Source organism: Caretta caretta, chromosome 12 (assembly GCF_965140235.1).
Source record: "Caretta caretta isolate rCarCar2 chromosome 12, rCarCar1.hap1, whole genome shotgun sequence".
NCBI classification, from domain to species: Eukaryota; Metazoa; Chordata; order Testudines; family Cheloniidae; genus Caretta; species Caretta caretta.
The window spans coordinates 39,369,166-39,382,861 of record NC_134217.1 but is presented as its reverse complement, the minus strand read 5'-3'; the positions used below and the strand labels follow the sequence as shown (position 1 = coordinate 39,382,861).

The 13,696-nt window shown below is 41.9% G+C and overlaps 1 protein-coding gene across 5 annotated transcripts in view; it reads right to left on the bottom strand.

The window, feature by feature from the left end:
• The window catches only part of ZC3H18 (zinc finger CCCH-type containing 18), a 60,785-nt gene that overhangs the window by 18,112 nt on the left and 28,977 nt on the right, over positions 1-13,696 (bottom strand). For 4 of the 5 annotated variants that reach the window (XM_048816802.2, XM_048816804.2, XM_048816799.2 and 1 more), the window contains exons 8-9: positions 13,233-13,359; positions 11,585-11,883 (exon numbers count right to left, since the gene is read on the bottom strand). In XM_048816802.2, coding sequence (XP_048672759.1) covers positions 11,585-11,883; positions 13,233-13,359 — 426 coding nt within the window. The remainder of the gene's footprint in view (positions 1-11,584; positions 11,884-13,232; positions 13,360-13,696) is intronic. The other variant, XM_048816803.2, reaches the window with a different exon arrangement.

Below are 13,696 nucleotides of genomic sequence, written 5' to 3'. Positions count from 1 at the left end.
GTGGCTTCAAGAGGGTTGCTGACTCATCTCAGACTGCTGCTGGCTCATGATGTGAGGAAAGATGGTCACAGCAGGGAAAGACTCTAGGTGCACAGTGAATGGTGAATGGAGAGAAAGTAATCAGAGACAGGGTAGCTTGCATGGGATTTTAGGCATATTTGATCTAAACTTCAGCGTGTCTTGCAGCTTTATGCCTCACAGAGCACAGAGATACCACACAGAATGGGAACTACAAGTCTGCTTGCAGTAAAGTAGTCAGCATGAACCTTGACCATGCACTCTGATAGTAACTCCTCTCTCCAGGATACCAGCCACATAAGGTGCTCTGTGTATATGAAGTCGCTGTATATCCTAGACAGGGGGACATTAATGTGTTCACTACTGAAATATCCAGCATGGCAATACTTCTGTTCCACTATCAAGAGACTTTCATGATGAGGTTTGTTCTGCTCCAATGGAAATCTGCGTGCTAACTATTAATGCTCCGTCTTGCTGCTTTGTGCTGGGGATAGGGTGAAAGACAAAGGAGGATGGCTCATACTTATTAAGCCATAATTCAGTTAGCCCATTTATCAACCTGTGGATTCCCTCAGATTTGCCCTATTCAAAATGAAAAGCAGAATGTACGTCATTTGCATTTATAGCACATGGATCATCCTGTAGTTACATGAGCTCCTCATCTTCCAGTTTGTAGAATTTAATAAAAATAGGATTTATTCATCAATATAAACATTCAAAAGAATCTATTCACCCCCTGCTGAAGTGAAGCTACAGCTGAGGTGGAACGCAGTGATTGTTTAGAAGCCAGGACTGGCTTTAGGCACCAGCAAAGCAAGTATATGCTTGGGGTGACACAATTCCTGGGGTGGCACAATTCCAAGGGCGGCATTCCGGCCACCCCCGCTTTTTTTGTTGTTGCTTGGGCAGTTGTGCTCTCGGAGCTTGGAGTGGCAAAAAACCTAGAGCCGGCCCTGTTAGAAGCACACAGCCAAGTGACTGTACAGCTCAATTTAAGAAGTCTGTTCCAACTGATGCCGCATGAGGTTATTAAGGAACCAGAACATAATTAACCAAATTGGAATTTGGTCAGGACATAAAAGGAAAAACCCTTCTTTTGCAAAAAAGCACCCTGAAATCTTGAGTGACCTCAAGTAGCGAGGGCCTCAAGTTTCCACTGACCTGAAATATGGAACCTCTAAGTAAAGAAACACCCAGGGAAGCCTCAATGTACATATTAGAAGGCCCCTTCATTCTTTTTCACTAAGGAATTACTTCTGGTAAATTGGTATCAGGCACTCCAACCAATGTAAGAGTGTTTATACAAGGCGGCTGCCCAAATTTAACTAAATCAATTTCTAAACAGAGTTAAATTAGGACAGCTGTCTGGGGAAGACAAGGGCTGAGAAACAGGTGAATGTAAGTCAGACAAGGTGGGGGAAGTAGTATTTTGTTTTGGTGGTGAGAGACAAGCTTTCAAGCTTACACAGAGCTCTTCTTCGGGTGTTGGCCCTGGTCTACACTACAAACTTAGGCTGGTACAACTACATCGCTCAGGGCTCGCCTACACTTACAGTGCTGCAGGGGCACAGCTGCCCTGCTGTAGTGAGTAGCGAAGATGGTATCTACACCAACTGGAGAAGTTCTTTTGTTGGCGTAGGGACTCGACCTCCTTGAGAGGTGGTAGCTACGTTGATGGGAGTAGCCCTCCCATGGACATACCACTTTCTACACCAGGGGTTAGGTTGCTGTAACTACATCGCTCAGGGGTGTGGATTTTCCATGCCCCTGAGCGATGTAGTTAAGTTGGTAGCGTAAACCAAGCCTCGGGGGTGATATGGTGTTTGCGTCTTGTCTTATTTTTCAGTATGAGTTCAACTGAGTGCATAGTGATTGTCTGGCTTCACCCACCTAGTTGCTATTGGGGCATTTAGTGCACTGGATGAGGTACACCACAAGTTGTGATAGGTATGTGCAGGACTCACAGATCTTGAAAGGTGCTGTGGGGTGTGTGTGTTGATTATTGTAGCAGTGGAGATATGCCTGCAGGTTTTGCAGCTGTTGTTCTGGCAGGGTCTGGTGGCACTTTGAGTTGGTGTGTCCTGGTCTGTGGGGAGCTTGCTTGTGATGATGAGCTTGGAGAGGTTGGGGGCTTGTTTGAAGGCCAGAAGAGGGGGCTTAGGGAAGATTTCTTTCAGGATGGGGACTCCATCGAGTATGGGTTATAGTAGTTTGATGATACCCCGTACGGGTTCCAGTGTGTGTGGGGGGGTGGGGGGGGGTGACAACTATGGATGTGCAGTTGGAAGAGGTTTTATTTCTGAATTGAAGCACGTTCTCTTGGGATATCTGGATGGCCTGTTGCATGATGTGATCAACTTCTCTGGTCGAGTGTCCCTGTTTGGTGAAGGCGGTTTTGAGTGTGTTTAGGTATATCTTGGACTTTCTCCTTGGAGTGCCTGGCTGTAGATAACAGATTTCTTGGTGCGTTTAGGGTGGTTACTGGATCTATGAAAGCAGATGTGGTGATCGCGGGTTTGTTGTATGTAGCTGTCTGTAGAGTTCCATTGTTGAAGCCTATTGCGTTGTTCAGGAAGTTGATGCTGGTGTGGCAGTGTTCCAGAGAGAGTTGAATGGAAGGGTGGTGGTTGTTGAATCTGTGGTGGAAATCTATGAGGGAGTTTACGTCGCTGGTCCAGAGGATGAAAATATCATTGACGTCTCTCAGGTATATCATTGGTTTTGTGGAGCATTTGTGAACCTAAGTAGCAGTCAGAGTCACCTGTTTGGAGTTTACCGCCCAACTACATTCAGAGAATTAAATCACAACAGGGAACAATCCTGCACTGCCTGGGGGATGGACTAGAACCAGATGGCTTAATAGGTCCTTCCCATCTCTAATTTCGATTAATCCCTAAAGTGACTAGATGTCAGTTGTAGAAAACGGAAGACACATTAATTTGGAATTTCAAATTGTGGTGATCAAGAAAAGGATTCAGGCTAAGCTTGTTTTTGCCAGGGAAAGAACACGGAATAAAGCTAACCATGCTGGAAATGCGGTCAGACTGCCGATCACCACTGCACACAGCTTAATCTGCAGCTCTCAAACAATCCAATTCTAGGACTTTGTTGAAGCATGTCATTTAAATCCATGAGGAAATTAAAAGAGGAAGTCTGACCTTGTGCCCCAAGTTCTCCCCCCAATGTATTTATGCAAATTACTCTAAGCATTTCTAATCTAAGGCCAGGAAAATAACTTAGAGAAAGTGCTTCCTTCCCCTCCCCCACACATGACATCAGTCTACCACAGGTAATGCAATCTTATCACACAACAATACCAAGGGATGTCAAAAGCTTCAGGGCTATTGTTCTGAAGTGTACCTACATTTCCATTTTTGAAAGAGGAAACTCCATCTTTATTATTTGAAAATAATTATTTTCTAGCAGGAAGGTAAACTTTTAAAGTGCATTGATATCAGCACACATTCTCCAGCAACGTACAATGGAATTTTACAGCAGGAAATAAAAACCAAGGAATGTTTGGAAGTGTTTGTCTGAACAGCCATTAAGGTTTAGTCACTTAAAATATATATATAAAATTAAGCTCTGTATAGATGTGTATTACCAGATTTTTAAGTCTCTTAGTATGCTATGGGAGATTAATGACTTCAAATTTGGTCATTTGCATGTGCAATTACCCAGTTTGGGCACAGGTATGAAAATCTGTTCCTTGCAGTGCTATCAATTATAAATGTTAATGTGCCACTGAAATGGATGGGAACAGTTTGCATCTCTTGGAGCATTTCAGGCCAAGACAGAACTATGTCCATCGTGTCTGGAAGCTTTTCTTCAAAACCACAAAGAACAAACTCTAAAATTCAATAAAGCAAACGCTTTCATTCTGTAGAATCGGAATCTATCACCGAGACTGGTATAAATATATTTAGAAAACGGGACCTGTCTTGCGGGCTGGGTATTTGACACTTTAGACCTACAGCCTTCTCTGTTGTGGGGGTACAAGTGTCTAGTCACTCTGCCTCATTCTTTACAGTAATTTTATAATAGCGGCACACATTCTTTCTAGTAATTCCAGCTTTGAACGGCTACTAAGAGAAGGTCCTCTTAGGTACTCCCTTTGGTCCACATTCAAGTCACACAAGCCACTTGCTGATCCCAGCTTATGTTCACAAAAATCTTTCGTTTTTATTGTGAAAGTGGTGGACAAGCCTGTATAGGTAGGAAGTCTTTACAGGGATGCTAAACTTTAACAAAAGCTACCGTCAATGGAAGCGTTTTCACTGAAACCTTTTAAAAGTTCCATTAAGTCTAAAAAAATCATTTCTCTGCAGCAACATTGCAGCAGTGTGCTAGTCCATGAACTTGACTGTGAGGCAGACTTAATAGAACTGACACTGACTAGCCCATCTTCCGTGCCTAGGCTAAAATATAAAGTGTCAGAGAAAACAAATAGGAACAAGGAAACATTTTCTACATCATCATCAACAGTCTACGTTTGTCAAAAATGTGAGATTTTTAAAATGGAATGTTTAGAAGTTTTTAATCTAGCAATGCTTCAACACGGCAGCTAAGATTACTCACAAAACAAAAAGGGATGTTAGATGCAAACCCCAGCCCGTCACACAATTTTGTATATTAGGATGAAATCCTGTTACTGACTACAATAGAATATTGTGCTGCATTTCTGAGATAATACCAGCTGTTATAATACACAGTATCTACCCAGAAAGGACACAAAAGCAATTGAAATCAAACAGCAATGCAGAGGTGGTTAACCAAGACCTACTAGGAAAGACAACACTGACCGAGGAGCACTAAAAATTATGAACTCTTCTTGCTGAATGCCAGCTCTGACAGGTTGCAACAGCATGTGTCTCACAGTTGTGAATCACGCTCAGTTTGCATTGCCTTATTTTGAACCACTTTCTTCTGGGATCAGCCTATTCTAACACTTTCCAGTTTGCACACTGTGGGTGACCAGATGCAACTGCACTGGTTGGTTCTAAACTCAGAAAGTTACACTATTCTCTAATGCACCCACCACAGAGAGTAACTGTCACGATACAAGTTATTTTCATCTCGGATCACAAACTAGCTCAAGATTTCCATAAACATACAAATACATTTGTATTTTTTTGGGGTGATACTGAAAATCTAGCAGGGATTTTTTTTTGGAGGGAGTTGTCTGGGAAGCTGGGTGGAGGACTTAATTTTTGGTCCTGCGGTACTGAGAAAATTGATATAAGCAGCAAAAGGACACCAGGAGAAATCTATGGCCAGCAGAATTAAGGTCAATACGGAGTTTTTAAAGATTCTAGGAACTAAAAGAATCCTGACGATGGTATTGGGTCATTACTAGATGGAAATGGCAGAATCATCATAATAATGCAGAAAAGGCAGAAGTGTTCTATAAATATTTCTGTTCTGTATTTGGAAAAAAAAACAGATGATATAGTCATGTCATATACGATGACACTCTTTCCAGTCCACTAGTATCTCGGTAGGATGTTAAACAGCAGCTACACGAGTAAGACATTTTTAAATCAGCAGGTCCAGATAACTTGCATTCAGGAGTTTTAAAAGAGCTGGCTGGGGAGCTTGCTGGACTGTTAATGTTGATTTTCAGTAAGTCTGGAACCAGGGGAAGTGTCAGAAGACTGGAAGAAAGCTAATAATTAAAAAGAGTGAACAGGATAATCTTGTGTAATTATAGGCCTGTCAGCCTGATGTTGATCCCGGGAAAGATAATGGAGCAGGTGACACAGGACTTGATTAATAAAGAACTAAAGAAGGGTAATATAATTAATGCCAGTCAACATGGGTTATGGAAAATGGATTTTGTCAAACTAACTTGGTTTCTTTTATGAGATTACAAGTTTGGTTGATAAAGGTAACAGTGCTGATACTTCTGTAAGGCATTTGATTTGATAGTGGATGACATTTTAATTAAAAATTAGAAAGACATAAAATGAACGTGGCACACATTACATGGATTAGAAGTTCGCTAACTGATTGGTCTCAAAACATAACTGTAAATGGGGAGTCATCATTGAACAGGTATTTCTACTGGGGTCCCACAGGACTGGTTCTTGGCCCTATGCTATTTAACATTTATATTAATGACCTGGAAGGAAACAAAATCATCACTGCTCAAGTTTGCAGATGACACAAAAACTGGAGGACTGGTAAACAATGAAGAGGACAGGTCACTGGTACAGCGTGATCTGAACTGCTGGTAAGATGGGGTCAATCAAACAGTATATGTTTTAATACAGTTAAACGTAAAACGTCTACATCAGGGAACAAAGAATGTAGGCCATACTTACAGGATGGGGGACTCTATCCTGGGAAGCAGTGACTCTGACAAAGATCTGGGAGTTGTGTTGGATGATCAGCTGAACATGTGTGACACCAGTGTGACACGCTGTGGCAAAAAGAGCTACGGCAATCTTTGGATGCATAAAAAGGGGGATCTTGAGAAGGAGCAAAGAGGTTATTTGACCTCTGTATTTGGCACTGGTGTGACTGCTGCTGGAATCCTGTGTCCAGTTCTGGGGTCCAGATTTCAAGAAGGATGTTGATAAATTAGAGAGGGTTCAGAGAAGAGCCACAAGAATGATTAAAGCATTAGAAAACCTGCCTTATAGTGATTAAGCTCCTTAAGTCTATCTATTTAGCTTAACAAAGAGAAGGTAAGGGGTGACTTGATTTAATATCAAATTAAAGTATTTAATAATGGGCTCTTCAGTCTAGCAGAGAAAGGTATAACATGATCCAATGGCTGGAAGTTGAAGCTAGACAAATTCAGACTAGAAATAAGGTGTGACTATTTTAATGGTGAGAATTATTAACCATTGGAACAATTTACCAACGGTCATGGCAGATTCTCCATCAGTGGCAACTTTTAAATCAATTTTAGAAAAACATCTAATCGCTCTGCTCTAGGAATTATTTTGGGGCAGTTATCTGACCTGTGCTGTAGAGGAGATCAGACTGGATGATCACAATGGCCCCTTCTGGTGCCCTGGACTCTAAGAGGACATCATTCAATATTCGCTTTTACTATCCATTTTAGAAAAAAGGTTATAACTATCCCCCATGGTGAAGACCAATGTAACGATTCTTAGCAGCATCACCATTCTCAACCACTCCCTTTGCTGCCAGGGGGGCCACTGCACCAGACTCCAAATACTTGAAGCGTCAGATTTGTTTTTACGTTTCTGGGTATTTGATCTTCAAATCCTCTTCCATCCCTCTCAATTTCCATCTTACATTTTGCTGGTCATAGTTTCTGTTCTATTAACTTCCTTTGGGGAAACTCCTGTGTTAATGCACTGAATGCCATTTACTAGTAATTATAGTTGTCCTTGGTACACCAACGGCAAAGATCCTTAATATTTCAGTAGTTGCATCATGCTTTTGGCATGGTCTCTGTGGAACTGGGCTTTCAGAGCTCTTTAGTCACGAATGAGCCAAGGAGAATTATTCACATTCCAGCTGGAAATGGGAATCTGTTTATTATGCAATGTCCGGCTTCACTGCCGCAGTGCCTGCCAGAGTGCTACCTGATGATTGCCTGCCTGAGGAATTTCATATGAGCTTGGAACGCCAATAGTCTTCAACGTCAAAAAGTCACGTGACAGGGAGGCATTGAATATCAGCAGCCAAGAACTACGAAAGAGGCTGGAATTGCCAACAGGTTGTGATTTAACACATTAGGGAAAGCACAAGAGTCTATAAATAAACTAAGAGCACAGAATTACTTCCCCTATGAGGGAGAGGCATGAAGGTTAAAAATGAAGCAATTGCTAAGATGTTATGTATTAAACTTTGTAAATGGTTTATTCAGAGAATAGTAAAATCAGAACTCAGTTCTATAAATAGCGCTGAGTTATTTGTATGTAATGGAGGTAGGGAGTTGGTTGAATTCTTATTGGGGCAGGATCACTACATTTACAGGAATTTAAAGGGCTGGCAAAAATGTGTAAATAGAGCAAATTTATATAAATATGCTCGTGTTTCAGATTACAACCACACTTTAAATGTGCATTGCAAACAGCAGCATGTCAAAGCACATTACCGAACTTTGAGAACACTGTAGCAGCATCCACATGGGATGTTACTGCACGGCAAGCTACTGTGCTGTAGTCACACACTGGCTTGCCGTGCAGCAATCTCCTGTGTAAAGAATCCCTAGGATTTAACCTGCAGCTTCCTTTATTTTATTTGCTTTCCTGCATTTCTCTTTCTACTGCCAATAAACCCAAACCCTCGTACATGTAACAGAGCGAGTGGATCAAGAGGAGAGTCCAAACAGCAGAAACTGGGGATTTGACTGCTTACATAAGAGGACTTCTAACCTGCAGGAGTCTTCAATTGGAGCATCATCTCCATTGGAAACAAGATAAAGAGATTCTCAGACAGCAGCTTACTGTTAAATATTCCTATTGCTTCACTCCATATCTGTTACCTTATAAAAGAGTTATAATCCTTCATTTAAGGGTTTGTGTCAGATTTTAAAGCATTAGATTTTACATCTATACTATGTGCAACAATGCTAGTGCTGAAAACAGCACAATAGCCACCTCATTTCTAGCATTTGGAGAGGTGATTTGTTTTTGTTTTTTTGTTTTAAACCAACCTACAAAGGAAGCCAAAACAAGTTCCTGTTTGGTTTTCCCCGTAACTTCTGATCGAAGCTTTGCTTGACCTTTATCTATTTCTTGTAATTACTGGCTGAGACAGGAATGGGTATGAACGAGTAGATTTGTCAATCAACAGTTCCTAGAAATAGCAGATATTGAGCCAAAAGCAATCAGATTATTGGAACCGTTTGGATCAGTGTGCTTTGTATCAGATGAAAATAAGGCCAGGAACACACACACAGCTTCCCCTGGTGTATTTCTTTATTTATCAGACACAGACCTATCTTGAAGAAATCTGGTTTAGGGAGTTGATATGTAGTTCACAGATCACTGTGAATCAGGAGAGGTTGTTCGCTGGGAAAAATCAAATCCATAAAGCGTGTAAAGATCAAGAAGAGTACCGCAAGACCATGAGCCTAACCTTCCTGCTATGGTGATAGCGTCCACTATTCAGACCCATGAACGGTTTTGAGGAGGAGGCGGTTAATTGAATTTAAGATTGGTGAAGAGTGCCATAGTTATCCCCAGCAAGTCCTTGGGCATCCTACCCCTGACTTGGGGCAGAACTACCTCTAGTGCCACAGAAGGTAGTTTAGTCTCCATGGCACCATTCAGTCTGTAGTCTCACATCTGTGCCCATGGGCATGGTCATAAGATCAGTCACGACAAACGAGACTAACACTGGCATTTTAGAAGTGAGGTAATCAACTTGCATCATGAGTCGAACAATTACAGATAACAAGATCTTGGCTATCACTGACCTAGCGCGAATGTGAACCAGCAGCCGAAGATGAACGAGTGGCAACTGAGGTAATTAAACGGCATATTTATATTCGTTACTTCTAACATCTGTGTTTTAACTGCAGTTTTTTACATTAATATAACCATATTGATAACATACTGGAACACTTAGTATTTATTAGGGATAGTAGAAAGATTCTTAATAAAATGTTTTCCTGTTGGAAAATGGGATTTCATTTAAAAATACATCAGAATTTTCTGTCAGGAAAATCTAAAAGTGTTTCATTTTGGGTTGGGTCGACATTAATCTCTGCACTTACTTGAAGCAGAGCAGCACTACGTGGGAGTTGTAGTTCTGGGTCACTCATGGTCTCAATTCATCCCTAGAGGCCCAGCTCCTCAGATGGACTAACTCTTCCATGATGCACTGCAGTCTCTATGACTGAGGCACCATTGTGGCTCAGCCACATGTGCATCGCAGGAGATGCAGTTCTGGGTCCCTCAGGCATGCATTTCCCCCATGGGCCTTGCTCCTTGACTACATCTCCCACCCATTTCCCAAATATTTCAACATTTTTTAATTGAAGTTTTACTGAACTTTTAATTTTGCAAAAGGTTTTGATATTTTATTTTTTCTCTGACATAGGATGAAAACAGGTGTTGCAATATCAGAATTTCCCAAGGGATGAAAACGCTATATTTTTCCCCAATCAGCTCTAATATTTACAGAAAGAAAAGGAGTACTTGTGGCACCTTAGAGACTAACCAATTTATTTGAGCATGAGCTTTCGTGAGCCACAGCTCACTTCATCAGATGTGTACCGTGGAAACTGCAGCAGACTACAGGCTACTGTTTCCTCTTGTTTTTTCCTACCCCCCCCCCAGATATTCTGGTTTAACTTGGATTTAAACTTGGAGAGTGGTCAGTTTAGATGAGCTATTACCAGCAGGAGAGTGAGTTTGTGTGTGTTTGGGGGTGGGGGGGAAGTGAGAAAACCTGGATCTATGCAGGAAATAGCCCGACTTGATTATGTAAAGAGTTGTCACTTTGGATGGGCTAGCACCAGCAGGAGAGTGAATTTGTGTGGGGGGGTGGAGGGTGAGAAAACCTGGATTTGTGCTGGAAATGGCCCACCTGCTGATCACTTTAGATAAGCTATTACCAGCAGGACAGTGGGGTGGGAGGAGGTATTGTTTCATATTCTCTGTGTGTATATAAAGTCTGCTGCAGTTTCCACGGTACACATCTGATGAAGTGAGCTGTGGCTCACGAAAGCTCATGCTCAAATAAATTGGTTAGTCTCTAAGGTGCCACAAGTACTCCTTTTCTTTTTGCGAATACAGACTAACACGGCTGTTCCTCTGAAACCTGTCAATATTTACAGAGAGTGCTTTACAATTAATCCAAACCCACTTGTGAGTTATTGTAGGCAGTAATTTAGTTGACAGATTGGGAAACAGGAACATAGGAATTCCCATGCAGGATCTAGTACTCTGACTGTGGCTAGCACTAGAGGTTTCAGAGGAAGGTGCAAGAAACCCTGCAACTGGCCAATCTGAGTAGCCCCCTCCCCCGCACCAGGAAATCTCATCCTAATTCATAACAGAGATTGGCTTAATCCCTGAAAATTGAGGCTTTACATGCCTTCCAATCCCCTTTCTGTTTTTAGTATTAACTAGAACACTGGATATTTTTGTTATCTATAAAAATGCCCAATCCATCCTGGATTCTTGCCAAGAGTCATTTGCCAAGGCCACAGAAGGAGCCGATGTCAATGCTTCCATGTCCTGTGCGCAGCCAGCTAGACTTCCGAGAGGCTCACGAAACTCCGTTGCCATGGCTCTGGATTCCACAGCTCTACACAGTCTAGACTCCTCCCGGGTACGCACCAAAGACACCCTGAACACCTCCACCCAGAAGGTCTCTTCTCTCTGTACAGCCAGCAATGGTGAACGCCCTTGAAGCTCTAATCGGACGTTGCTTTAGCTCCATTTATGGGCTGGCAAAGCATATTCCCTATGGTTAGCGCACATCCCTTGGAACGACTGCTTTTCCCACTTCGGGCAGCAGACGACAGAGATCCAAAGAGCATACATCCCCTCTCCCTGTTTGGTGTGTCTCTGGTTAATCCACAGTTAAAACAGTACCAAACAAAACCACGCATCAGTAGAGGAGCACATACCTCGGTGGCTGCGGTGATCTAGGCTTTGGTTTTTCTTTTTCCTTTTCACGTTCCCTCTCTCTGTCCCGGTCCCGATCTCTGTCCCGGTCTCTGTGTTGTCTGTCTTTTTCATCTCTCTTCACTCGCTCCCTCTCTCTCTCCCACTCTTCTTTCCTTCGCTGGCGTTCCTTGTCACGCTCCCGTTCCCTCTCTCGTTCTCTCTCTCTCTGTCGTCGCTCCCGCTCCCGTTCTCTCTCTCGTTCCCGTTCCCGCTCTCGCTGCCGGTTCTCTCTTTCCCTTTCCCGTTCTCTCTCTCTTTCCTTGTATAAAAAAACAAAAGACACTTTTACATCATTTCCATGGTTACATCTCCTCACTAATGAAAGTGTGAGGTTTTAAAGTCTCAAATTGGAAAGAATTATACTAGCTCGCCAAAGTTACAGCAGGGCATCAGGGGGACAAATGGTGTTTGTGTTTGCCATAATGTTTCAGAATAAAGAGACATAACACACAGCATCAGGTTCATCTAACTTCAATAAAGGCAACAGAGTCATCAAAGATGACCATGGTCCATTATCTAGAAGGCTTCCCTTGAGAAGAAAGTAATATGTATGTGGCTGTTCACCTATCTTAGGGAGAAGATCACTGCATCAAGTTGCTACACTGACCCATTAGCAATTCCTGAATTTTGCAAATAAGCATAATAGAAATAACCGGATGACATAGCACCAAAAATTGCACTGCGGACCGGCCACTTTCAGACTTCCGAGATGTTCAGATTTAGAAAAGTTATTATTTAAGTTTACAGGAAAAAAACAGCTACTGCTGTTCTTTTGTATAACAAATACAGCGGAAAAGCTTAGCGTTGGGCAAAATTAGTTCTCATTACCAATGCGTCCCACGGCACTGCACTCTGTGGCCTGGCAACAAGTGCCAATACAGCCTTTGGAATATGGAATGGAAATAAGAACATTTTCAATGAAAACACTCTGAGCTTTCATTCTGCAAGCAAGTCGGGTGCAACAATGTAACAAGGAGATGCCCCCTGGATTCTAGCAGCAGACCAGTGAAAGCTGCTGTCTCCCTCATCTCAATGCAAAGTGACAGCTGTACGCAATGCCCAATTATAGTAATGGGTATTACATTTCTTAAATACCCATTTATCCTGGTGAGAGTCTACTTGTGTAGACAACACACACAGCCAAATCCATCCTTCTTTTTCTGTCCCAGTGGACAATGTTCATGCAGACTGGTCTTCATTCAAATCCCTCTTTTAGACTCACTGCTTTGCAAGGCCCCCAAATACTACCCCCATCTGTCAAATGCCTTCTCCACCCCCAAATGTAAATGACAAAGGATATCGAACACACACATTCAGATGGGGTTTGTGCCACTGAGTTCGGCCTTATCGAAAAGGCAGAGTGTGAACTCAGCAGGACAGGGCCAGTATATTTGTCTTGTACAGTACTCTGCACATTGCCAGAACTTAGATAAATAATTAATGATTGAATCGTTTTAGAGATTAAGGAAAAGTCTTGTCTACACAGTCTGCCAAAAGAGGAAAAAAAATCTAATGCTAACATACTTCCTATATTGTAATTTAAAACAAACGTACGTGAAGTACCTGGAGGAAGAGAGAATGCAAAGCTTAGGAAAGGGTGCATGTTACCTTACTTACTCTGTAGTTACGATATGGGTCTGGGTCTGTGTATTGTACCCGAAAGTTCTCATATTGCCCACCACGCCAGAACCGTTCTATTTCATAATCATAATAGGGATCTGTATAGGAATCAAGCCTACATTGAGAAAAGGGAGAAGATTAAATAGGTAAATATCATCTGCACATTAGGAAAACTGTTGCATTTATAAATGAAAACGCTAAGCATATTGACAGGGAAAAATATTCAGAGATTAACTTATATGTATCTGGGAAGAGGTTCAGAAAGCTTCTAAATATTACAATAAAACAAAACTTAGAAAAGCATGTTCTCAAACATACATAACTCTACAGGTCAAATTCTGCTCTCAGTTCAACTGGGGTGAATCTAGAGTAACTTCATTTGATTTCTACAAAGGTTATTTCGTATATTTATGTTGGTGTAACAGAGCACACTTCCCACCCCACCCCATTTA